The sequence below is a fragment of the Sinohyriopsis cumingii genome, chromosome 4 (assembly GCF_028554795.1).
Source record: "Sinohyriopsis cumingii isolate HCF-2022 chromosome 4, ASM2855479v2, whole genome shotgun sequence".
NCBI lineage: Eukaryota > Metazoa > Mollusca > Bivalvia > Unionida > Unionidae > Sinohyriopsis > Sinohyriopsis cumingii.
The window spans coordinates 41,516,931-41,543,567 of record NC_142964.1 but is presented as its reverse complement, the minus strand read 5'-3'; the positions used below and the strand labels follow the sequence as shown (position 1 = coordinate 41,543,567).

General features: G+C 36.1%; 1 protein-coding gene across 1 annotated transcript; it reads left to right on the top strand.

The window, feature by feature from the left end:
• Positions 1 to 346: 346 nt before the first annotated feature.
• LOC149801043 (long-chain fatty acid transport protein 2-like) lies at positions 347 to 22,916 on the top strand. Its single transcript, XM_089954241.1, has 11 exons — positions 347 to 442; positions 3,777 to 4,156; positions 5,147 to 5,257; positions 6,080 to 6,292; positions 7,460 to 7,618; positions 8,823 to 8,947; positions 11,081 to 11,272; positions 12,742 to 12,841; positions 13,851 to 14,052; positions 19,468 to 19,565; positions 20,819 to 22,916. Exons 2-11 carry the CDS (start codon positions 3,784 to 3,786, stop codon positions 21,130 to 21,132), a joined length of 1,887 nt encoding a protein of 628 aa, XP_089810367.1. The 5' UTR covers positions 347 to 442; positions 3,777 to 3,783; the 3' UTR covers positions 21,133 to 22,916.
• Positions 22,917 to 26,637: the final 3,721 nt, after the last annotated feature.

The following is a 26,637-nucleotide window of genomic DNA, read 5'->3' as shown; positions in this document are numbered from 1 at the left end:
CCATATTCCGAAAGGAATGTCGATACTATCCATTTACAATAGTTAGTCCTGTGTCACGTGTGTGTGTGTGTGCGTGTGTGTGTATACGTGACCACCGATATAAAAAAAATGCACATCATAGTTAGAGGAAATGAATTCAGATTCAAATCATCATACACCGGAAGAAGAAAAGCAGTTGTATAAGTGCCTGTCTGTGATGATGTATCAACAATTGTGATTTTTTTTCATAATACTGAATGTTAAATTGAATAATTTATTCATACCTGTAAATAAGCTCGAATTAAATTCTATTTTCGCTTCAGTTCTAAAACTAAATTTGAATTTTGATTTCTGGCGATATATATATTTGAGGAGTGCCCTAGTAGATTACGATCGTTAATATTTGACATACAGTGTTATCAGCCTTTAAAGAGTTGGTGGTAGTGATCGAATAGCTTTGGAGGTAAGACAAATTTAGATACTCTTTCTTATTACCGACTTTAGTTTCTATTTAATATATTATGTATTTAAATGGCTAAACATAACAAATAATATGCGTTAATTGACGTTATCTATACAGGTCATGTTGTATGAGCAACCAGGAAAGAACGATGACATTTTTAGCCCTTGTTCTGAATTTGAACGTACCACTCACTCAGATTGTGATATGACATGTATTTACATGTATAACTTACTTGTATCGTGTAATATAGTGGTTATATTGCCACACTCGCGATAAAGGTAAACCATCTAAGGTCAATTTATGGAACTTTCAGTGGAGAGCACAACTATCCAGAAAGCTGTACAACAAAACTCGTGGTATCTATTATCGTGTACAGCAACAACACACTTTGATCGCAAGTAGGAATATGTCGCAAAACGTGTAATCCTTATTGAATTTGATCGGACTCGGGTCAAAGTTATTACTTCCGGGTCATTACCCAAACATGCAGTCCCAGTCTCTTTTAATTCGTTTATTTTTATTCTCTCATTTAGGTAGTAATACATGAGTTAAATTAAGGACAAAACATGTCTAAATTAATATATTTGAAAATATATCGATCAAACGACTTTGAACAAGCAAAAGTTAGATTACTGTTATTAATTACCTTTAAAATTACTACCCCAGTTTCTAAACGTGGCTGACATGTAAGTTCGATATAGTTTGATAATTTAAACATTAGTTCTAAATTCAAAGTTGAAATCCACGATGAAAATACCTTCCTTTTCTTTGTGATGTGGGGTGACTGAATTGTTAAGACAGCTTAATATTAGAAAGAGATCCACCAACCCACCCGCCCCTACTTTTTATTTTCTTACGTGGATACTCGATTGTGGTAAAAACAAAATGCATTTTATTGCGACTCTATGGTCTTAAATTAAGTAACAGGAAAAAGTGAAAGTGACAAGTTAAGTAAGTCAATAATAAAATCTTGTTTTCGTAGAGTACAAATTTGAAATTCAAAAGAACCTTACATAAGTGTGAATTAAATCCCAAATAATCCATAATGTTCTAACAGAAGTCCAAAATTGAAGTATGTTCTTAATGAATTCCCAAAATCTTGCATGTACTGATGTACCAATAGTCTTGAATGTATTGATGTTCCAATAGTCTTGATGTTTCACAATCATATAATCCAGAATGTCTTTGAATGAATTCACAATAATCAAAAAGTAGTGTTTTAGTCCAAAAGGTCAATGAATATTTTGTAATTCCAATAAATAATTTAAATTAGTGATTCCCGTCAGATGATATCTGAGCACAACAGTAAATTATTCCACAGACTGAGCTTAAAACAGGAATGAAGATTTTGTTTCCTAAACCTACAATTATATTACAGCCACTTTACTAAAGTCACAACAGAATGCATAGGATGTGGTTAGCTTTAAATGTAAAATTTCATCAAATTCGTCAACCATCTTATCTCTTCCACTTAAACTTTAACACACCTCAAAAATCAGAAAAACAAAATATGACATTAGTCAGGTAGACCAAAACTATATCCTCAATCACGGACAATCACGGACAAAAGTGTAGCACATAATGTAAATTACATATACATGACAATTTATAAAGACTTCTTCGCAAATGGGAACAGGAGTTGGTAAGCTATTTTCTCATACGGTCTTTTTATTATGGTAAGTTGATGAGTGAGAAAAGCACAATCTCTGATTTCTGTACGGCTTCAATTATGGTTCTGTGAAATTTTATAGCATCGCCCATCTCCACTCTACCCATGAGCTGACATTTTGGTGCGAATTATATGTTGCTGGTGCCGTAGGCTTTTCACAATGCGAAAGTCTCTCAAACTGTCATTGACCCGCTTCCCGTGAAGATGTATTCATGTCACATGACGTCTATTATTCATCATACGATTTTGAAAATTGACTTGTTTTAAAGGACACAAGCAATGAATCTGAATGGAGATTTTGCCAGAAACATTTAGGAGTTTTATATTGGTAATTTTGGAACTGCTGAATCTATGCTTTTTTATCTACAAGGAAGCAACAAAACATACAGTTGTTGCTCTTGAATCTTTGGATTTGTTTCCTATAAAATTCTGTTTGTTCTGATAAGTTTGTTAGTGATAAGTGTGGGTAATTATGTGGGATAGTATTTGTGCATGGATTTTTACGGATGTTTTCATTTTACTGATGCACGTAAATATATAAGCTTTTCAATAATTTAGCTATTTTAGCTGAATATAATATACTTTTTTTATTTAGCGGTTGAATACAGTGTCTTATATTCCTGTGATTACACTAGAGCGCGTTTTACGATAATTTTTTCTCACTCTTTTCGAATTTACAGATTGTAATTTAGCAAACAAATGGAGTTATGGTATGAAAAGGCACCAAAGCAGTTGCATTTGTGATTGTTTAATCAATCTCTCTCTCTCTCTCTCTCTCTCTCTCTCTCTACCGGGCCAATGATAAAGATATAATTGTGTGTTTTCATTAATGACACATGTTCATAGTTTATATTCTGAATGAATTAATGCAATAGTTTAAAAATAGACTTTACATCCCTGATATCTGAACTCAGTGTCGCAGATTTTGAAGATGTGCAAGAACAATTGAACCTTATCGGATAACTGTGAAAGTCCTGGGGCTTCACTGTACTTTAGATTCCAAAGTATGGGTTGTATGCTCCGGCACCTGGGTTAATCCAAATCCAGCGTTTTAAAACGGTCGCATGATGAAAGAAAATTTCACCGGCCATAGAAAAAAGTGCGCTTATAAATGAGTCTCAAATCTAAAGTCTAAGACAAGATCTACATTGTATGGGATCGTATGATCGTTGGTCGTTTTCTTTCGGTTATATCAGAACAGCCTTTTCCGGTGTTAATTAACATTTTTGAGGGAAAGAAATTCAAAACGTTGCACGGAAGTAACAGAAATGTGACAAATTAGGAGGATGGTGTATTATATTACAATCTTTATTTTCAGATAAAGTTAATTAAAATTAAAACGGAGAAAAAACAACTGAACAATTTAAACCTGACTACATTTTAAAAGAAGACTATATACAAATTGTAACAGTTATCAGATGCGTGTTTGCACATACTACTATTTATGTTCTCTCGTGAGACATTGCTTTAGAACTCTTTCTTTTCATCCTGGATATTTATGTGGCCATTTACTTTGTACCAAATCAAAACAAGGGTAGGTTAAAATTCAGAGCTCGAGTGCAACTGCCATCGCTTTCAGATTCGTTTCATTATACATTTCTAACTTTCACATATGTATTGTCTAAACAAAATTTTTCTTCCACTCTTATTATTCACGTGGCCCAGAAACATAATGCCCAGGAACAGACACGACAAGGTCCTCCTTGGCGCTGCTGGAGCAGTGGGAGCTTCTGTTCTAGCTTGGAGAACACTATTCCCATGGATTGCATATGATATACAGTACCTCAGAAATGGTATACCTGCCATCCTGCACATCAGAAGAAATGCACTGAAGGGCAGGTTCTTGGTCGACATGTTTGAGGATAATGTCCAGAAATCTCCCACCAAACCGTTCATTATATTTGAGGACAGGGTTTACACGTATGACTTTGTGGACCAACAGGCGAATCGAGTGGCCAGTATTGCCCTCCAGTGGAACCTTAAAGTTGGCGAAACAGCGGCCATCATGATCACAAACGAGCCTGCCTTTATCTGGACATTTCTGGGTAAAATGTCGCCGCTAATATTAGTCTGAAACATTCAATCACTTACTTTTTAAGTAGACGTGGCCTTTAGCAACCTTAAAACGATGTGTGTGCTCCAAATGAATAAGTTTTTGGGTATTAACTTGTGTCTTTGTTAATTAAGAATTGAATATGTTTGCTATTACGTTCCTTTGGAACTATCTTAGTAAATGTATGTATCATCTTGTATGATTAAAAGCTGGCTCTATATATATATATATATATATATATATATATATATATATATATATATATATATATATATATATATATATATAACAGATCTCAGCTGAAGCCAGATTTCTTGTAAAATTTACTTGACGTTATAATTGAACATGTGCGCTATAGACATAAGAATTTACAAAGCTCTACCTTACAAATAATGTTAGGTATTCGACAGACAAACAAGTCTTTTCTTATCCATTCGTCTAATTGTCTCTCCCTTAATCTGTTATCTTTGTTTCTAAATTAAAGGATGATAGCACTAAAAGAGAAAATATTTGTTTAAAAACACTTCATGATATTTATTTGTGTTATTTTATAAATTATATCATTTTACCATTTTTATTTGTGTTATTATTTTATCAATACTATTTCTTTAATATTGTTTTTTAAATTATTGGTTTGTTTCATAAATAAAATATATTTTGTGCATTTCTTGCGTGCAATTCAAGCTTCATCGAGTATTAGTACTATTCTTGCCAAAAGACATAAATAAAATAAAATATAATAAAACTGAAGTCATATAATGCAACAATTACTGAGATCATGATGTACGTTGGTATGAACATTTATGAGTTACCCCTGGTGTGCATACAGTGACATCGTATCACATTTGTAAAATCTCTTTGACCACTTTTCAACCTAACTGATCATTATAGGTCCCTAAAGGGACCAATGCTTTTAATGATGCGTAAATATGAAAATCCAGTCTGCGCGTTTTTACAGTTTTTGTAAATGGTATGTTTTAAGGCCTACAGAAGCTGGGAATAGCTGTGGCATTCATCAACTACAACATTCGAGGGCAGCCACTGGTCCATACCATTCGGGCATGTGCAGCACAAGTTCTTATACTGGGACATGGTATCTCTCTCTCTCTCTCTCTCTCTCTCTCTCTCTCTCTCTCTCTCTCTCTCTCAGGTGACATATTTGAACTGCTCATTTGATTTTTGTAACTTCATCCAGGTCTTCAGCGTAACTCTTCAACAATCTTAGAAAGACCTTTATAAGCAATAAACATGGTAGATATTTAGTGTAGACCTCGGGTCTAAGATGCTCACGTTCTGCAGATCACCCACATTGTACTTTTGTACATGCGGGTTCTAGTCTCGATTCGCTCTGCGTGGATATATGAGAAAGTTTGCCAGTAGCTTACTGGTGAGTTGACGGTTCTTTTAAGGATCTTCATTTACCATACATGCTAGCTGCCAGGCATAAACTATCATGTGCTGAAAACTGATGTTGAAAACACGAACTATTCATGCTATGCACAGTGAACGCTTTACTTATATTCTGTCGTGTCATCCTCAAAGATATGCTTTTGGGAAATCATGATTTTTCGTTCCTCTCAAAAAATATGTTCGCATGTTAACATTAACTCTAATTTGTTTTCATTAATTATTTAGAGATTTTTCGAAAATAGATTGGATGTTTGATATTCTTTTGAATGCCAATTCAAATCAGTTTGGGAAATACATTTTTCTTTAAATACAGCTTTTGTCTTATTTGCTCACACTTGTCTCCACAGAACAAATATCATCAAAAATATTTTGGTAAATTTGTTTTTTTAAACTTCAGACGTTCATTACTATTCACTGTCGATTTTCTGCTGATTCTGTGAAAGCTGCAAGTATTAAGACTAGTAATATAATTCATGTCTGATTGTAAAAATTTTCCCATTTACAGAAAATGAGATCCTGGAGTCCGTTGAGGAGGTATATTCAGAGTTGCAGAACATACCTGTTTACGTTCAAGGATCATTACGGTTACCTGAAAGACGTTTCCTTCCATGGGATATTTTAATGCAACAGGCTCTTCCCTCTGGAGTCTGCAGAACGGCACGTGCTGATGTCACTTTGATGACACCTTCCTGTTACATTTTTACATCCGGGACTACAGGTCATACATATTTTATCAATCCTTTCGTCTGAGATGTTAGGAAATAACGCTGTTTATTGTTCTGAAAAACGACTTAACACAATCATTTCATGTTTCGAGATCGTACTGTTTATTAACATTTCCATTTAAAACCAAAATGATAGAAAAGACATGGAGGGAGGGCATGAATTCTTCCAGTGAAATTGTTCACAGAAAGTTTCATACAGTTTTGATCGATTAATTTCTAAACACTCAATTATGCCGGCTCCCTTTTTGCATTATTTGGTTCCTTTTCGTATTATTGGGCTGTTATTGCTTTTCCAGATTAAGCCATTAACAGAAATACCAATTTACAGATTATGCGGTCTACTCGAAATCTGTTTCAGAAATCATGGGCCCAGTTGTCGTGTATTAGTTTCCATGCTGTTTTTGATGTGTTCCCAGCTAATCTAGGGTGATTGGTCTTCACATCTATTACAATGATGTAACGTTATCGTCCAGCGGGTTTCCAGCCGAAATACAAAAAGAATACGCAACATTTGATAAGAGTATTTAGTCTTTTAACGAATGACAAATAAGTACTCAATGTCGAGTTCTGTTTCCCTCCGCTTTAAATTAATATGCAACTCTCATGACGCTAGGATTGTCTAGTAGTATGTGTGTTGACCCATACGATTCGATAAGAATGATATATTATTAATCGATACTTTAACGTGATATCGTCATTGTCATTGCTTGGACAACCCGCTTTTGACCGCGATAGTGAACCAAAAAAAGAAACAAAAAAACCCACAAACAAACCAACAAACTAATGACCCGCGTTCTGAGTCTGAGAAGAACTAGTGCCAATTTGGAAGTACTCACCAGCTGATTCTTTGTTTATACATTGTAATAAAATGTTGATAAGAATTGTGTGATCTCTGTCTCTCTTTTTTTTTCTCCGCTCGATTGAACCTGCTGTCCTCTTGATTTTACATCCTTTACTTAATTATGGATAGCAAATTATAGCATGTTTGTGATAATAATAATAATGATAATAATAATAATTAGGTCTAAATCGTTGATGAAAATTGCTTGTCGTGGTCAATACAAAGCCATTTTGTCTTCTTCTTTTACCCATGATGCCGTCGCGAATTTTATGTACAGTCCATTCTTTTTGACAGTCTATATGCCTTGGTGTTTCTCCAGGTTTACCAAAGCCTTGCGTTATAAACCAGGGAAAAACCATATCTGGCTCCGCCTTCATCATACTCGTGGGATGCAGAGAGGATGATGTCATATACACGACCACACCTCTGTACCACAGTGCAGCTGGCTTAATCGGTTTGATGGGCACAATTGGGACGGGTACAATGTTTTCCTCTTATTCCTTATACATGTGAATTATAGTTTGCTCTTTTGTGAAAGTTATGTACGATATGCCTTTCCCACATTCCTACTTGAGTATGATCATTGTTTCCATTGTATTGCTACGATGGGTAATATCCCTATCTTTCATCATGTGACTTTCTAATGCAATTATACTTAATGCAAACTGGGAACATTCTATGATTCCCATCACCACTTGAGCATTCCTTCACTATAGTCAAGATAAACATCCATTGCAACACGTTTACATCCTAAAATGTGCAGTGGTTGCCAGTGGCGTACTAAGGTTAAATGGCGCCCGGGGTGACTATGAAGACCCAAATGGGTTTGGGCGCCATAGGGCCTCTGGTACCCGTGGTTCAAGCGCACCAATACATCTGGCGTCCTGGGCAACAGCCCCGTCCGCCCCCGCCCCAATTAGTACGTTACTGGTGGTTGTGGGTACTTTCGAAACAGGACGTTTTGCTTTTGTTTGGTTGTAGTAGCAGTTTACGGAACATTAGCACAATAATGAATAAATGATGCCAAATAAAGGCAGATGCTTGAAAAATGTACAAGAGAATTACAATTAAATCCTAGGGAGATATACCCTTTCAAATGTAACCGCGAGGTACAGAAAGAAATTTTTAAAAAATATTAAAAACCGTAACAGGTTTTATTATTCAGTTAAATGTATTTAAAAAAAAAAAAGATAAAGGATCACATGTAAAATCCTTAAACCTTACTAAACTTTCTTGTATAAACCGCATTCCCTTAAAAAGTCAAAGATTTTCAGATGTTGTACGTCTCACACAGCTTCCTCAAGCAGTTCTCTGATTGAAGTTGTTCCATGTGCTGATTTATTAGTCCCGTTTTTCGAGTTGGAAAAGACTTTGTTGATATTGTTATGTCTATTTATTTAATTTATTTAGTTCATTTTCTCGCGATAATTTATGAAATGAAAATAAATCCTTGATCAAATCCGAATTGAGGACTGTATCATTATATGTTACATGTCTCGTGCAATCTTAGAAATAACAGTGGAAATATGTTTGAGCTGTTCACATTGGTATTATGATTACATAACACACCGTTACCTTTGAAGATTCTACCTTCACGACAAATAACAGTGCCAAATTATTCTCTCCAAACATATTTAAGAAAGTAAAAAGAAATCGTTCTCTTTCAACCTTATATCATTCAGGGGCGACAATGGTGCTTAGGAGGAAATTTTCAGCAAGACATTTCTGGGAAGATTGCAGGAAACACAATGTCACGATCATCCAGTACATCGGGGAGCTTTGTCGATATTTATTGAATGTTCCAGAGGTATGTATAATGTCCAATCACATTTGATAACAGTTTATTTCTATAGGGTTCAATTTATATAGTAAATTGCCAGAATAGAAGCTGGTACGAACTTTCCAGCCCTTGCAATATCAAGAGTCTAGAACTGACCGATCGACATACTGGAATACCAAGCGTCTATAAATTAATGATCGATTGACACACTGGAATATCAAGAATCTGGAACTGGCATATCGACATACTGGAATATTAAGCGTCTATAACTGATCGTTCGATACATTGGAATACCTAGCGTCTATAAATGATGGATCGACACACTGGAATACCAAGTGTCTATAACTGATCGATCGACACACTGGAATACCAAGCGTCTATAACTGATCGATCGACACACTGGAATACCAAGCGTCTATAAATTAATAATCGATCGACACACTGGAAATACCAAGCGTCTATAAATTAATGACGATCGACACAATGGAATACCAAGCGTCTATAACTGACTGGTCGACATACTGGAATACAAAGCGTCCATAACTGATTGATCGACACACTGGAATGCCAAACGTCTATAACTGATCGATCGACACACTGGAATAAGAAGTGTCCATAACTTATCAATCGACACATTTGAATACCAAACGTCTTGATCTGACGTAGCGACACACTGGAACACTGGAACTGACTGATCAATACACTAAAGTAACAGGAGTCCAGAACTGATGTATCGATACAATGGAGTATCAGTACTCTTGAACTGACCAATCAACACGTTAGAGTATCAAGGGTCTAGAACTGACCGATTGGCACTCTTGAATATCAAGGGTCTTGAACTGACGTATCGACACACTAGAATATCCAGAGTCTAGAACGGACGTATTGACACTGTAGTATCAAGAATGTGGAACTGACCGATCAACACATTGAGGTAACAGAAGTCTAGAACTGACGTATCGACACACTGGAGTATCAAGAATGTGGAACTAACCGATCAACACATTGAGGTAACAGAAGTCTAGAACTGACGTATCGACACACTGGAGTATCAAGAATGTGGAACTGGCCGATCAACACATTGAGGTAACAGAAGTCTAGAACTGACGTATCGACACACTGTAGTATCAAGAATGTGGAACTGGCCGATCAACACATTGAGGTAACAGAAGTCTAGAACTGACGTATCGACACACTGTAGTATCAAGAATGTGGAACTGGCCGATCAACACATTGAGGTAACAGAAGTCTAGAACTGACGTATCGACACACTGGAGTATCAGTAGCCTGGAACTGACGTATCAACAAACTGGAGACAGATTTCACGCTCATTATTATATTTTTTATTCATGTATATTAACTGTTTTACATTTGATAATAATGTCAGGTAAATTCATATTAATTCTAAGTATTCAGAAGAAAATATCGTGAAAATAGTGTTTGATTTGTATCCAGGTGGCAGATCATCCGACAATACTGCTTCGAGAAATTTTGGTGTAGCCGCATTTAGTTATTGATTCCCACATTCCCACATTGCCATTAACTGCACCGGTCAACGGACTCTTGGCTTTGGCAAGATGTTAAAGTTTGACTTTCGGGCAGTCGGACTCAAAGCTCCATCATTTACGGACTTCTGCTGCTATTGCTAATACTATTGATTATATTGTTACCAGTACTGATATCGATACTAACATAACAACAACAGCTACTACTACTACCACTACCACTACTGTTACTGCCCCCACAACTATTGCTGACTTTTGTATCAGGAATGCATCGGATTATGTCTTTTTGCTCTTAAATATACATTCATAGATAATGCGTTTTATTGCATATGTTACATGTTCTTGCACGTAAACAAACTTACATTATAAAGAGCCCATTTCTATCGAACATGAAACTTATGCAATTATTTTGAACTGATCATGTTATCAACTCTGGGTTGAACAATTCCACTTAAATAATTTAAATAAACTTCTGATCCTTTTTTTTTTACCAGACTTGGTAAATATGCACATTTGTCACGATGCAAACACATTACTCTCGAGATTTAACAAGAAACAAAAATTTTTATTAAAATTCCATGACATATAATATTGGCTTATTTCAATATTGATAAATATCTCTGCAAAACTGTATGGCTTTCACTTTAAAAAACAGAGTCCAGAAGATGGAAAACACCGTGTCCGAGTGGCCGTCGGAAATGGACTTAGAATGGATATTTGGAAGAAATTTCAAACCAGATTCCGGGTGCCAAATATCTGTGAATTTTTCGGGGCAACCGAGGGACCGACTGCGACCATAAACGTGTCCAATAGAATGGGATCGTGCGGCAGGATGTCACCCTTGCTTGTAAGAAATTCTTCAAATGCATAATCAGTTACTTTCACAGGATACGGGCCAGAGTACTTCTGCTATTAAGTGTTATCCAACTTTAAAATTCTCGATTCCCCCCCCCCCCAAATTCACGATTTCTCTAATTTAATTTACAGATATATTATATTATATTTTAATTTTCATAGTTACTCTTTGAAATCTGTTTTTAAATGTTGCTTTTTATGAACATCGATTGAAAGTTGCAGCAACTGAGAGAAATTGTTCTTATTCTGCCTCTCCAAACTACTTCCACTGAAATGAAAATTATGTCGTAAACATGGTCTCAGATGGGCAATGATTTCATATTAAATTTATGAAACTCAATGAAAAAATTCTAATTTTTTTTCTCCAAGCATCGCAAAAGCTGAAAATTATTCAACTCGATTAAAAGATTTAGTAGTTGATAAGAACGACGTTACGTGGCAAATTCAAAATATATGGTCGCTAAACTCTTTTGAAAGCTCGTTCTTACAATAGGAATTCAGTATAAATTTACTCTATAGAGAATTGGCTAATGGAGGTACATCTCGGGTTCTGAAAGATCAGACTGACTACAGTTTCGTCCATTTCAAGTATTTTGTCAATTATTCGTACACGGTTGTCTACTTGGCATTTGTCATAAACTAAATTTTCTAGATACGTAAACTGAGTTCATTTCAAATCATTGAAGCCGGTCCTTGCAAACTCTGACAAATTGAGCATTGCTGATTTGCACATGAGACACTGAAAACTAATTAAGTTAAAACTCTTCGCTTATCAAAACACACATCCCCGTGCTTATGTGTATTGAGGCGAACACCCATGTTTGAGCGTGTACGTGGTGAAGTCACTGGGGAAAAAGTATGACCCTGGGCCAATATCTCTTGTAGTAAAAGCCTAAGCAAACGCGGGGCCCGATTTTGATCATTTTGGCGGGGCTCCCCTGGATTTACGCGCGGACCCCCCTTATGAACACGGCATTTGGAAATAAACTTAAAAACAAGCTTTCTATGATATGAACTTAGTTGTTTTTTTCGATCGCTTTAAAATTTCTTTCTCTTTATAGATATAATTTTAAAAATTAGTAATACGCGGGGCCCCTGTCTGCGCGTGGTCCAATTGGGCCAAATCGGTCCAATCGGCCTAAGGCCGGCCCTGCTGACTCCAGGGACCCACATTTGTCAGCCCGTATGTGTTGAATCAAAATTCTATACACATCTGCAGGTCACCCGCAGTCATATCCCTCGGTTTTATGTTTTAATCTCGAACAGGTACTGTGCGACATTGTACACACACGGACGGTAAATATCGCACAATCCCCACTCTTTCGTCTAAAAGCACGAGGATAATAACAATACAATATTAGCGTACAGTATAACCCAGTTTTTCTCAACCGTATCAGCGCAAAACATTTTCTAAACTCAACCTGCTAATATCCACACCTAAATGTGTGCCTGAATTCACAGAATCTTCTGGACCCCATCAAGAAGCACATCGTCAAATATGATCCAGTCATGGAGGAGCCTATCCGGGACAAAGCTGGCCATTGTGTTCTCTCAAAAGTTGGTAGGTATTTAAACCCTGTACAGATATAGAGTAGCAAAGAGTGCCACTTTAGTAACGCGTACATGTACCCTTATTTCAATAAATTATCAATTAGTATCTCACAAAACAAAACGATGAAGATATAATAAAAAGAAATTAGGAGAAGGACAAATTCATGTTTATTTGTTAGTTTTCCGGTGCAATAAGGAATTAAGTTTTTTAAGTTTTGGGAGAAAATCACTAAAAATTGCATTTTTACAAGATATAATATCGATTACTAATTGTGTATCTTTAATAATCGACATATGCAATTATTTAGAATTATTGAAAGCACATGTTTCAAAGACATGAAGATCATGAAAATGCCGCGACTCATGGTTTTCTCTAACAGAAGCTATAATCTATACTTACTATAATAAATATTAGTTTGACCATGATTGTACAGACATTTTAAGTTATTAAATATTGAATATCATGGCATTTGGATAGGTTTCCTAGGGGAACTGGATTAGTACCGTGAGTCCGTCATACTCCTTAGGTTGAAGAATTGCTGTAGCGTGTTCATTTTTAGATACTGGTCATATGCCAGAAGCTATGCTTACGTACTCTCCATCCCTCACTAATACGATTCATTTTATCATTCCTCCAAAGCTGTAATTAGATTATATTCACTACAAGTTTGAGACACCGATATACTCAGGGGTTATAGAACGATCACGCTGCAAAAGGGCATAATTGAGTATGACTGATGTCCGACTGAGGTGGCCAAACTTATATTCATGGTGCTATTGGCGCTGCTGGTCCTGTATTATCAAAATAGAAACGAGAGAGAGAGAGAGAGAGAGAGAGAGAGAGAGAGAGAGAGAGAGAGAGGCATGGGAAATATATTTCAAATTATCTGGGTCTTTTTAAGTCAGATATATTACATCGTGCACCTTCCTCTAATTACTGAGTTCGCCTCCTTTATTGTATACTTCTTGTTCGCAATCTTCTGAAAACATTTTACTATGCATCCTGTTCATCTTTTCAGGTGAAACCGGTCTGATGCTGACCTCATTTCCTCCGGAAGTTCTGGAGTCAGGGTTCTACAAGGGAAGCAAAGACGTGAACGAGCAGAAGATTATCAGGAACGTCTTTGTGGATGGAGACGCCTTCTTCAGTTTTGGAGATCTGGTACACCTGGATAAGGACTACTTTGTCTACTTTAAAGACAGACTTGGAGACACATTTCGGTAAGATACCCCACCCCTAACTCCCTGAATAATACAGTTGTTCTTCAATCGACAAAAATTATTGTCTGATTTGTCTGATGTCACACTGTAACACAATGGGCATGGTAGTCCTGCGAAAGTTTAATAAAACTCATATATATATATATATATATATATATATATATATATATATATATATATATATATATATATATATATATATATATATATATATATATATATATATATATATATAGTTACGTGTTTAGGCTCGAATAAACAGTAACACAGAAAGAGTGAAAACAACAAGCTTTTTAAAATTTAACAAATAATATTTTTTTTCCTGGAAAATTTTCTGTAAAAATGAAAAAAGGAGGACTTACGGTTTCAAGAATCAAATCTAAAAATAATCTAAGAATAATCCACGAATTAAATTTGCAAAAGTCCTAGTAATAAATGTTCTAATAATTTCAAGTTCGAATCCTGATGGAAAATCCAAGATGGATGACCATGACGTATGTTGTAGTCAGTACTGTGCTTATCTACAGTTCCTTGTAGAAATACAAATAATGGCACTCCGGTGTCGGAAATCCAAATTAAATTTGTAAGCAATGTCTTTCGAAATTTTCTGTGTGAGCACTCCTCAAAATATTTCCAGAGATTAAAGAATTAATCCTTTTGAAATCCAACTGATCTGAAGAATTATTATTGCTCAAATCTGGCTACAGCAAATTGACTTGACATGAGTATGAAAAGCCCCAAAACTGAGAAATCTCTCTCAAAACAAAGATTATATTGGATCATAAGACGCAGTTTCGAAATTCCCCCAAAGTTATGAAATCAGAAGGGGGGTGGTCACATACACAGAATATGGCCTTGATTAGACCAATGATTTTATTCACAGAATAAAATTTTAAAAAGTGTTTACTTCTTAACCCACGTAGTCCCTTCATGACCTTGACAACAACCAATCATTTTAAAATAAAACAGAACTTTGTTTACTAATTCTAAACACAGGTCAGAATTTAGATCAACACCTGTTGTTTATAAACTAACAGTCAAGGTGAAAACAGTTTCTGAAAAAGTATCATCTCTAGTGAATAAATTTACATTACAATAGCATGTAAGAAAAATATAAATTTAAAACTGACAAGCAATTAAATTATATATATATATATATATATATATATATATATATATATATATATATATATATATATATATATATATATATATATATATATATATATATGTGTGTGTATATTTATATATATATATATATATATATATATATATATATATATATATATATATATATATATATATATATATATATATATATATATATACATACATACATACATACATACATACATAGAGAGAGAGACATACAGGGATAGATACATAAATAGATAGAATGTTACCCTCTTCTAATGTCAAACAAAAATCACAACACTCATCTATTTCACTTTCCATTTTCACCATTTAATGTCAAAATCAATGACGTCATCTGAACATAAATAACTTGTCCGACACTTCCAAGCAAGCATCTGATCATTACACCAATAACTGTGAGTTAAACCTGCTACACTTTCTGGTGTCTAAAGCAAAAAAAGTATTGGCTGCATTAGTAAAGCCAGATTTTCTCAAACTATGATTAGCTTAGAGCAGATCGAGTAGGATGGGCAATGAGCAGGGGGAGTAGGAAATACAGCATTTCGTACCAAACTAGCTATAGAAAGAACAGTTGTTGATATTGTCATAACTATCGCTGTAGATATAGCAGCAATTGTAAAACCTTTTCTGTGATGAATGTTTTAATTCTTATTATAGCGAGTTTTTTCTTTTTCTGATCATTGTTTTAATTTGTTATATGTTTTTCCAATCATTATTTTAAAATTACAAATTTAACTGATTCATTTCTCTCAATATTTCTAGCTAGGTTTGACCACATAATTTTAACTTTCATTACATCACGTTGTAGAATACTTTTTCATAATAATATTTTTCTTTCCTAATTTGTGAGGAGGCAGCCTGAACAGCTTTGTTTAATTTCCTCTTGCCTCGTTTTCCTCTTGTTCATGGCCTTAAAGAGAGATCAATGGCCTTGTGGTAAGAAACACCCGGACCTCTTCTGGTTCTTGTTCAAATAAAAATTTTCTTTTGTAACATTAAAAAGTTTTGTTCGGCCTGGGCCCCCTTACGGGCCCGGGCCGAAGGGATATATCCACGCTTGCTCACCCTCTTGTAGGCCCTGCTCTTGTTGCGTAAATAACCTTCCAGCAATGTGTTTTCTTGATCTGCAGGTAAAATGGTAAACTCTTCTAATTTCATCAATCATTCGTCCATTTCAGTTCCAAGATTTTTTATACTTCATTTCTATACAGTTGATTTATAGGACTAAAACATTTGGGTCTCTTATTCGTCAGATACTTGTATTGGTCGCCTTTATACAAATGGATATTTCTGTCTCTTAGTGTGTTCAGTCTGCATAGCAGAGATAAAAGCTAATACCTCAAGAAAATACTGATATTTTTACGTTTTCAAAAATCATTACTGTTGAAGTATTTCATAAAGCAGTATCATCCAGCTATTGGTTATTTATTGAACTTGAATCTTGAAATTGTTTTCCCCGCCAGGTTGTGTAATCTTTAACTTTGCTGTATCCTCGTATCTTCCTCTGTATATAATGTATGCGTTCTTCTCATTATCTCAATACACTCTTCTTGTGTACTTGCTTTCAACGTTCTCGTTTTCATTATGACCAGAATGTATAAGTAATTATTTCAGCATAATTTTGTTTTGATTGCCCGTTGTTTAGTCTTGTATCAAGATATTGAGTATTATCGACTTCATCTAGCATATCACCTTCATTGTCATCGTCTTTTTTCAATTCATCTCATTTCAGAATCTTTGTCAACTTCAGCCATTTTCTATTATTTATATAGCAAAGAAATGGACAAATCACAGTTGGAAAAAGAACTGGGATTTATTGTCGACAAAATGCGTACTGCACCAGTGGTGAATAGTCCTGTTTTTACAGAAATGAATGAATACAAGTAGGAATTGAAAATCGCTATTATAAAATGGGCAGTTTACATAATAAAATGAAAGAATAATACATGACACCAAATCGGAATTAGACGCACTAATGGAATTGTTTTAAAAATGTGCTTACCGCTGTCTGAACCGAGTGCTAGTTTGATAGCTTACAAGCATATAGATTTCAGAAGACTAACTGAAACTAAGGAATCTCAATTGCTACATTTCACATTTGTTAGATAAACACAATGTGTATCGATTACTTCATTGTTGATACATTTGTGTTAAAGAAACAGAAGCTTTTACACTTCGCTACGTTTAATGGAAATGAGAGCCATTTTTGTTATAGCTTATTTGCTTGTTTGTGATCAACGGCAACGATTATTTTGAAGTCAAATTTAAAACCAAATTTAAAGTGTAAAATGTGATTATTTCGATAGTTGGATAGCCAGCACTCTGGAAGAGCGATTCAATGTTGAAGGCAAATGTAGAAGTTCAAGGACGATCCATCCGTGAAGCAAGCACAGCCCTGCGGAAAAAAACATTAAGGGCTCCTGGTTGACGGAGTTTGACTGAATCTCAACAGCAAGGGCGAGCATTCTACACCTTTCACATGCTATAAAGGCCATGTCAGCATTAGTAGTTCCGGAACTATGTATGCGAAATCCGTCGAGCTAAAACACCAGCTTTTATCAGGGCATATAAGAAAGAGCATTTTCCATGAGTAGAAAAGTTAAATAGCATCTGAGTGCAAAGATGAAAGAAAATCTCACTTTGATCATCTTTCATTCCTCTAATGAAATATTGAAACAGCAAGGTCAGCAACTATAACTGCATACTGCATTCTACAGTCCAATGAAATTTAAAGAGAGATACTTCGTGTATGCTTAATTGTACTACTTAGAGACCAGATGTGCTTATGGTCTGGTCTGATATCCGTTGTCCAACGTCCATCCGTCCGTTTGTTAGCACAAGTTTGTTATCGATACTCCTCCTAAACTCATTCTAGGATTCCTTTAAACTTTCCAGACACATTCACCCCAATATCTGCTGGTTCTATATCAATGTAGTGCCGCTCGGACATACATTATCTTGAATATATCGTTACCTTTAGTCCACCTGAATGGATGGTTATATCAGCTTAGGGTTTTCAGTAAAATACTTCTTATGTTGTCTAGTTCGTCTTAATGTATCGATCTAGCATCAAATAGGGTCGCCTTTTTGAACACTTGTTGACTCTACTTATCCTGATTGGAAAGTCATATTAACATAAGGATTTACCAGAAGACATCTTACGTTGTATAGTTTATCCTGACTGAAAACAATGACAGTATGATATCAAATATAGCCATCATGGCGACTAATATAATTCATGACATCTAGTTGGTCCTAAATTAAAATGGCGCTAATCTTGCGTCCATTATAGCTGCCATGATATCCATCTTGAAAATCGTTTCATCGCCATTGCGTCTGAAGGGATTGTTATACTGACACGAGGTTTAAAAGCTTACTGATGCTGTCTAGTTAAACAAAAATGACAATGGTTTTTATATCTAATTTGAGCACTCTTAAACCCAATTTAAAAATGTTGTGATCTTTCAAATGTAAAGATATTTTGAATGCCTAGCAGTTAGAAAGCAGAAATGGTTTTATCTGGGATTCCTGGATATTCCATTTGGCTCGTAGACGCAGGTCGCTTTGACGGACACTTGTCTTTATTGTATGGCTTTGTAGTCGTGAATATATATTTGTACTGTCTGGATGGTTGGCAGGCATGGAACCGGTAACCTTTTCCCTGGAAAGAACACAGCTATAATGGATTTAAACCTTCTGCAAATATACACAACTATCGCATATGTTACTCATTTAATACTGGTTTCATATTATGTCAGTCATGTAAGGTGAATTATTTCCTAGTAAATATAACGTTAAGACTTGAACTGTGTCATCAACACACTCAAGTTCGATAAAGGAAGCAATTAAAAACATAAGCATCGTTCTTCCGACTTTTTTTTACACCATCGCCACAACCATACATACTTTTTTATTGTTGGTCTAAACCCTACAGCTATTTTAGTGGTATCGTATGCTAGATCGTTCTCATATATCTTCTTGATTTCCATATTTACTTCAATACTTTGGCGGTTTCTTTCTTGTCAAGTTCTGCTAATATGACATCAGTCGTGATTACGTTCAACTTTATTTGATTTTACATCTCAGAGAATAACAAAGATTTGTTTTCTTTGAAGTTTTCGTCGAGAAAAAACTTTCGTGATGCAGTTACTTCATGCTGTTGGTGTCACAACCAAAGAGATTCCTTCTCAAAGGAGGAAGTGTTTTTCGTTGTCTTGTTTATATTTTGAATTATTTTTTTTTTAACAAACATTGTTTCAGGTGGAAAGGGGAAAACGTTTCTACCATTGACGTATCCAACGTTATGACCGGACTAGACTTTGTGCATGATGCCGCCGTTTACGGAGTTGAAGTACCAGGTAAGTTCCAGATTACCAATTGTCGATTAGATGATGCTCCGCTGGGAAACTACTTGCTGGAAATTTTCGTTCTTTCAGCCATAAAACAAATTAAAAGGTTCGTCGTTTAAAGCTTTCTAACTCTTTGGAGGTTAGCCGTCGAAATATTGGTTCATCCTATCATTTTCATGGGTTGCTTTAAATCCATGTAATCGAATGAGATTTCCTGAAATGAAATGGGTTATAGTTGCTTAACTCAAGAGTTACTTTTCTTTCTTTTCATTTTTTCTTTTTGGTTTCTTTTCTTTCTTTTTTGTGTGCTTCATACTTGGAAAAAACACGAGGAATGGAAACTAAAAAACAAACGGCAGAACATCAAACACATTATTCAAATGTGCCATCCCTCGTATAGAATAAAATGTACAGCTAAAGTGGTATTTGCCGATCGCTTATAGATACACACATGCCTGACCTGTGTATAGCTCCTGAATAGTGAACCTCGACCAGTATGTTTACCTTGCCAGTGTTCACTGACAGTGGAAGACATTCCAGTCAAGAGTGTTTGATTTACGACTTGTGAGACAGAAGTATTGTGACGTGAACTGCATGAAAAAACTGCGTTTTGATATACTGCCTGAGGAAGTTTGAACTTTTTGTGGGAATGAGGTTTACAGACCAACGTTTTGAACATAAGTTTAAAAGATTTTGCATTCATTATCTTTATCTTTTACTTTATACACCTTTCTCTCAATTTTGACATTTTATATTTTGTATTTGATCTTGATGTTCTTTTTGCTAACATTTATTTGAAAGGTTTTTTCTTCCCAAATGTTTGCACAATTGATGTGAATATGTTTTTAACTTTTAGTTCACACCATGTAGCCACTATTGTGCTGATGTGCCGTAAAACGCTACCTACATACATACATATATACTTGTAGATGATTCACAGTGCTCCAGCTACTGATATGCAACTGAAAGATGAAAATTTGTTTCGAACTTTCTTTGCCAGTTGGATGAATAACGTTTTTATTCTCATAAAACATTTTCAAATACTCTTTATCAATGAGAACGTCATCGTTTTCATCATTATTATCAATTTACTGGATTTAGCTTGATTGTATATTTCTTGGCTTTTATTGGGCAGGCAATACTTGGTATGTTATTAACTCGTAAGCATGTCACTTTCAGCCATAATCTGGACTTAAGCGTACTTTTTTCTATAATTATATGCATTAGGAATGTACGAGTTTAATTGCATTACATTTTTATAGGGACTGAGGGAAGAGCTGGTATGGCGGCAGTACATCTTAAAGAAGGAACAAAATTATCCGAAAATATTCTTAAGAACATTTACGACCATTGTGAGAAATTTTTGCCGACCTATGCCAGACCAATGTTTTTACGATTTCCGGATAATATGATGATAACGGTGACTTTTAAGCAACGTAAAGTGGAGCTTGTAAAGGACGGGTACGATCCAAATGTTGTGAAAGATCCGCTGTTCTACCGGAATGACACAGAGAAAACATTCACCTCTCTAACGTTAGAAACCTTTACACAATATAAAAGCAAATCAAAATTGTGAGAAAAATTTATGTTAGGAGTACGTAGTGTTAATAGAAATCTTTCTATGAATTTGATAAAAAAGTGTACACGGCACCACATTTTATTTCAGAGCCGTCATTTTATTTTCCCAGCTTAGTTTAGAAGCCGCCTCCAACTTCAGTGCCACGCTTTTATGTTGAAAACTACGGTGTTGATATGTTTTTGTATACATTTTCTCATACTTGCTGACACACATTAGACTTAGTTCGACCATGATTAATATACTGAAACAAAATCTGCCACGTTGAATGCAGCGCCACGCGAGCAAGTTCTTACTTGATTCAGAATTTTTCTATACGTGACATCGGCGTAATTGCATATTGCCTTCTTAATTAGAGGATCTGGCTCCACTTTTCTGAAACCATTCTACGCTCAAATCCCGACGCTAAAAATAATCAGAAGAAATATATTTAGGAAAGCGCCCATACTGACAGCTCTTCATCCACGCAATGCCAGAGGAACTGTTGTCAACAAAAGTAACAAGCGCTTGTAATATCGGTCAGATTTCTAAAAGCAGTAAGCTCGTTTGTGATAGCGTCTGTAATATTCAATACGCTCTTCGCGTTGTTCTTTTTCAACGTGACTGATAATGTGATTGAATTATATAATACCATTCATTGTTATACAATTTGTTTTACTGATTAAGATTTAGCCTAAAGTATTGTTTGAAAAACTGCTGTCAAACCATTTCTCCTCTAATTGTGTTTATCGCAGAGCATCAGCCTCCGGAGGACCAAAAAAGAAACATGTTTTGCTATCTCGTTGAAGACTCCATTTAATGAATGTGCTTCTGTATACCTAATGGCGGCAGCAAGAGAATTAATATTAACATCCAACTCATCAAGTATCTTGTCATCAGTTAATAGTTATGACAGTTTTTAACTTTTTATTCGCGCAGAATCTCTACTATTTACATAACCAGCCTTGTTGCATATGTGATCCATGCTTTATAAAATAGCATTATCATGACGTATAAAAGCCTCCCTGCTTTCAAGAAGAGCTTCTGGTGAATTTGTTAAGCTTCTTTCAGGTGGAGAACGATTCGTGTAAACATGCGCCTGAAGAAGCAGATCTACATCATTTGGAAACGAATTAAGAAAATCTATTTCTGAAGAAAGTACATTTGCATTGGTTTTGTGTCTTTGAAGATATATGTAAACGTGATGGTACACCTCCGCAAGGTTTTGGTTTCTGCTGACACATTGTCTCTAGATGGCAGTAAATAGTCTGGTAGCCCTAACTTCGGCTTTTCTGTTCGGGATTTTCGAATTTCAGGTTTAGGCTGTGGTAGATATTTTAAATCTAGTTTGCTGATGATATTTTAATAAAGATCGAGCACCTTGTCGTTTAGTATACTATAGTTCATTTGCGTCTTCTGCATCTCATACAGTCTAATTAGTTTTTGGTCTGATGTTGATGCTTCTGGAGCACCAGAAAAGTTTCCTTGTGGTATATGTGTTGTTGCTGATGTTTATTCATTAAGCATACTGATTAGATCGTCAAATCTTTTAATGAAATCGATAGCACCTTGCACTTTATTTGCATCATCTTTATGCGGTTGTATTTAACTATAATATAATAAGCTTCGATTCCATTCAAAGAAATAGGGGGAGGAGGTTCATCACTGCTTCCACTTCTTGCTGGTGGTGATGCAGATTCGCTACTTGTAAAACGTTTTGGCCGCGGCCTAGTTAGTTAAACAAAAGCGAGCACGAGCTCTGCAGCTGCCAGGAACACAACGCTGCCCAAACAATTTGACATTGAGAAAGTTGTTGTTGTTGTTGTTGTAGGGTTTAACGCAATTTTTCAGCACACGATAGGCTATGCATGGCGGCCAGTATTAATGGTGGAGGAAGAACCCGGAAAATCCCCGGAAAGAACCACCGACCCACGAGAAGCTACTGGCAAGCTTTCTCACATACCCACATTAGCCGAATCCGAGACTCGAACATATGCAGACAGAGGTGAGATGGTAGTGATCCGTAACGGAGAGCGCTTTAGACCACTCGGCCACTCGGCCACTCGGGGCCCCGACATTGAGAAAGTAATTAGTGACATAAAATCGTTGTTGCTGATGTCTATTGACAGGACACGTTGCCATAAAAATAGTCGCTAATGAGAGTTGTGTATTCACCAAAGAAAACTACTTTGATAGTGCTGGAATATATTGGGTCTCAATAGTGAACAAGCTAGATAGTAGTGACGTAGAATATTTTGACTTATTTGGTCTGCATCTATCGGACCCCTTCAAAATTTGTATCAGGCGACAAGCAAACTTGTATTTAGAGTTCATCATCAATTCAACATGAGGATAATTCAGGACGTGGCGACTTTTGTATTTATGTTATCAGATCAGGGGCCCTGAGTGGTCGAGTGGTCTAAAGCGCTCACCGTTCCGGATCACTGCCATCTCACCTCTGTCGGCGTGGGTTCGATTTTCATGCTCGGCTAGCATGATTACCTGAGAAAGCCTGTCAGTAGCTTCTCGTGGATCGGTGGTTCTGTCAGGATTAATCTAGGTTTCTTCCTCCACCAGTTATACTGGCCGCCATGTGTAGCCTACCTTGTGCTGCAAAATGGCGTTAAACCCTACAACAACAACAACAACAACACCATCAGATCACGCTGCGAAGTAAAATCTGCTTCAGACATTTTGCTCGAATTCAGGGTGCTGCCAACTGTGGCTAATGACGAATGATTTTTGAGCAAGGTTAGCAAGTAGTAGGTCATGTGATCATAATAGGTCGAATACATTTTGTCTAAATTTCTAGTATAACGACAGCATTGTGGTGCTTATACAGAGAGACTTGAGAAAACTGTATGTCAGAATAAAAATAACCTATCCATGGTAAAATGAATATGTACCAATATCGCAAGACAAATTACGTTTTGTCAGTACGGGAGTTGACTGTGGCTGTCCCAAGCAGTCTATCGCCATCTTGAATAGTTAATATCAGAAATCCTTTATGCTTTGAACATTTAGTTTTGTTTTGGCTGATATAACCTAGAGTCATCTTGGATACTTTATGGCATAAAGCAGTGTGCTTATTGTTATGTTTTCCTGATATATAATGCATGATTGCTCTGATAATATTTTTCTCCAAGTCTACACGATTTTCTGCCAATGTGTTGTCTGCAAGCAACGCATAATTTATGGCAACGCCTTTGATCTCTGTGCACTTATTGGAAAACTTCCTAAGCCAAAAGGAGGTTAGACTACCTGGCCACAAGTTTACTGTTCCATCGAATCATTTCGAAAGAGCAACTTTATGCTAACGATCAATCACTTCCAAGGCAACAACCATTTAACCGAGCATATGTCACGTCGATGCGGTATGACATTTGATTTCGAAACCGTCCGAAAGAAGCAAAAGCAATGGGAAAAAGTTATACTTGACGACTAGCTCAATAAGCCTACAGGAATGAGATAACGCACAGAGAGAGAGAGAGATTTTGTAAGAAATGATACTGGAATTAAATATAAGCTTGGCATAGGAACAGTAAAACCTAGAAAACCAAAGATCAACAAACCAAATGCTGGCAGACAACAAGAATATATCGTCCAAAATTAAAGTTGACGAAGTGCATGTAGACGAATGATATAAGTCGGCAAGACGCTATTAATTAGCAATAAAACAAGATAGAGCGCCTCTTGAAGCCAAGTTGTTTTTCCGCTCGAAGCATGAGAGCAAACATTTCTTGTTCACCCGAATTGATTTGATATTGGTCCCAGTCTGGGCGAGCTCTGTTCTTGTGTTTTCCTACTTCGCTGCACATATTTGTATGTCTTTGTAACCCTCCTAAGTTCTCGATCTTGTTGTTGGACCGTTTGCCATTGACGTGCTCTATAATGTCGTCTCTTGGTATCATCACCATGCCAAATTCAAAGATAAAGCGATTCGCACTCAGTAACCTCTGGTGTCTTCCTACGCTATATACATCTGTCAGAATGTAGCCTTTATTTTGGGGTTCTTCGTAAGAATTTTGTTATACAGGATATGCCTGACATCCTCGTTCTCAGTTGACTCAAACAAACTGTAGACAGAATGCTCTCTCCACGCCATGCTATACCACAGGGGCTCGTATTGTTACATACAATTTACCCGTCATACATGTGCTATATAATAACTACAAGGGAGGACACTTCTCTCCTTTCTCGCACAACCCATTTATGAATAAACGCTGCTATTTCAAGCTAAGCTTTGCAAAGCTTAATAAATTTGGTACCCATATTTAGCTTAGTCATTCGACTGTGTATCCCAGTCCAAAGTTCGACTTAATATCATACCTCTAAGGAATGCCAGATCATTTTCCCACGCTACCGCTCCACATGGCCCTGATCGCGCCCGCTCAATATGCAAGTCCAACCCCGCTGAAATGATTACTGTCCTCTCATTGTTTAAAAGAAAATGACTTCCTACATTTATTTATAACTTATTTTCAGTTGGTCAATGAAAAGGCAGTATTTCATTCAGCGCGTTCTTGCATATTAAGCGGGCGCGATCATGGCCATGTCCAGCAGTAGCGTGGGGAAAATGGTCTGGCATTCCTTAAAAGACATGATAGTAAGCCAAACTTTGGATAAGCATACAACGTCGAATGTCTGAGCTAAACATCGGTACCAGATTTATTACACTACGCGCAATGTAGCTTGAAATATTAGCGTTTATTCTTAAATAGGTCGCGCGAGAAAGCAGAGAAGTGTCCTTCCTTGTAGTTATTGTATAGTACATGTATGACAGGTAAATTATAAGCAACGATACGAGCCCCTGTTTGCTATATAAGTAAGATTTCACTCTCAAATTGTAGCATCACATGCGTTCTGAAACTAATATAAGACACTATCATTGTTCTAGAGCTTTGCCTTAAGTTTGTGTGAATCAATATATGCTACCATCTGTGTCAAGCTAACCAAGCCTTAAGTTTATGTGAATCAACATAAGCTACAATCTGAGTCACGCCAACCAAGCCTTCAGTTTTATATAAAAGCTTTATATAACTGCTAACATATGTCACTATTCTTGTCAGAGCCATGTCATCATCTTTATGTGAACAGAATAATAGGTGGCTCTAAATAGTAGTAGATGTAAATGGGCTATTTGAGAACACGGTTACGTTTCCACATTGGTCTCGCTGACAAACATTCGGTTTCTTCTTAATGTGGGTTAATGGCGGGATCATCGTTTTCTTGAAGAAAGAGGTCATTATCTGCGATCTCGGATTATACAGAAAAGCAACGTGGGACATTCTGGAAATGTACACGTGTTAACTGAAGTATGCTGAGCATGAAGTATACTGATGTATTAAATTCCCGAATGTACCAAGAAAGCAATGCTGTCAGATATATACAGCTATGGCAACGGTAGTGTTCCCATTTAAAGGAAGAAACCAAACAAACATTTAACACACACACACACACACACACACACACACACTAATGTATGGAACTATTTTTTCGGATTTCTTAGGTAAAGTTACCAAGAAT

What these genes read in the sequence shown, in the direction of transcription:
- LOC149801043 (XM_089954241.1), top strand. Translation starts at nt 3,784, where the DNA reads ATGCCCAGGAACAGACACGACAAGGTCCTCCTTGGCGCTGCTGGAGCA. An exon ending in AGTTCTTATACTGGGACATG is followed by an intron (nt 5,258 to 6,079) that starts GTATCTCTCTCT and finishes TCCCATTTACAG; the next exon opens with AAAATGAGATCCTGGAGTCC. An exon ending in TTGTGTTCTCTCAAAAGTTG is followed by an intron (nt 12,842 to 13,850) that starts GTAGGTATTTAA and finishes TCATCTTTTCAG; the next exon opens with GTGAAACCGGTCTGATGCTG.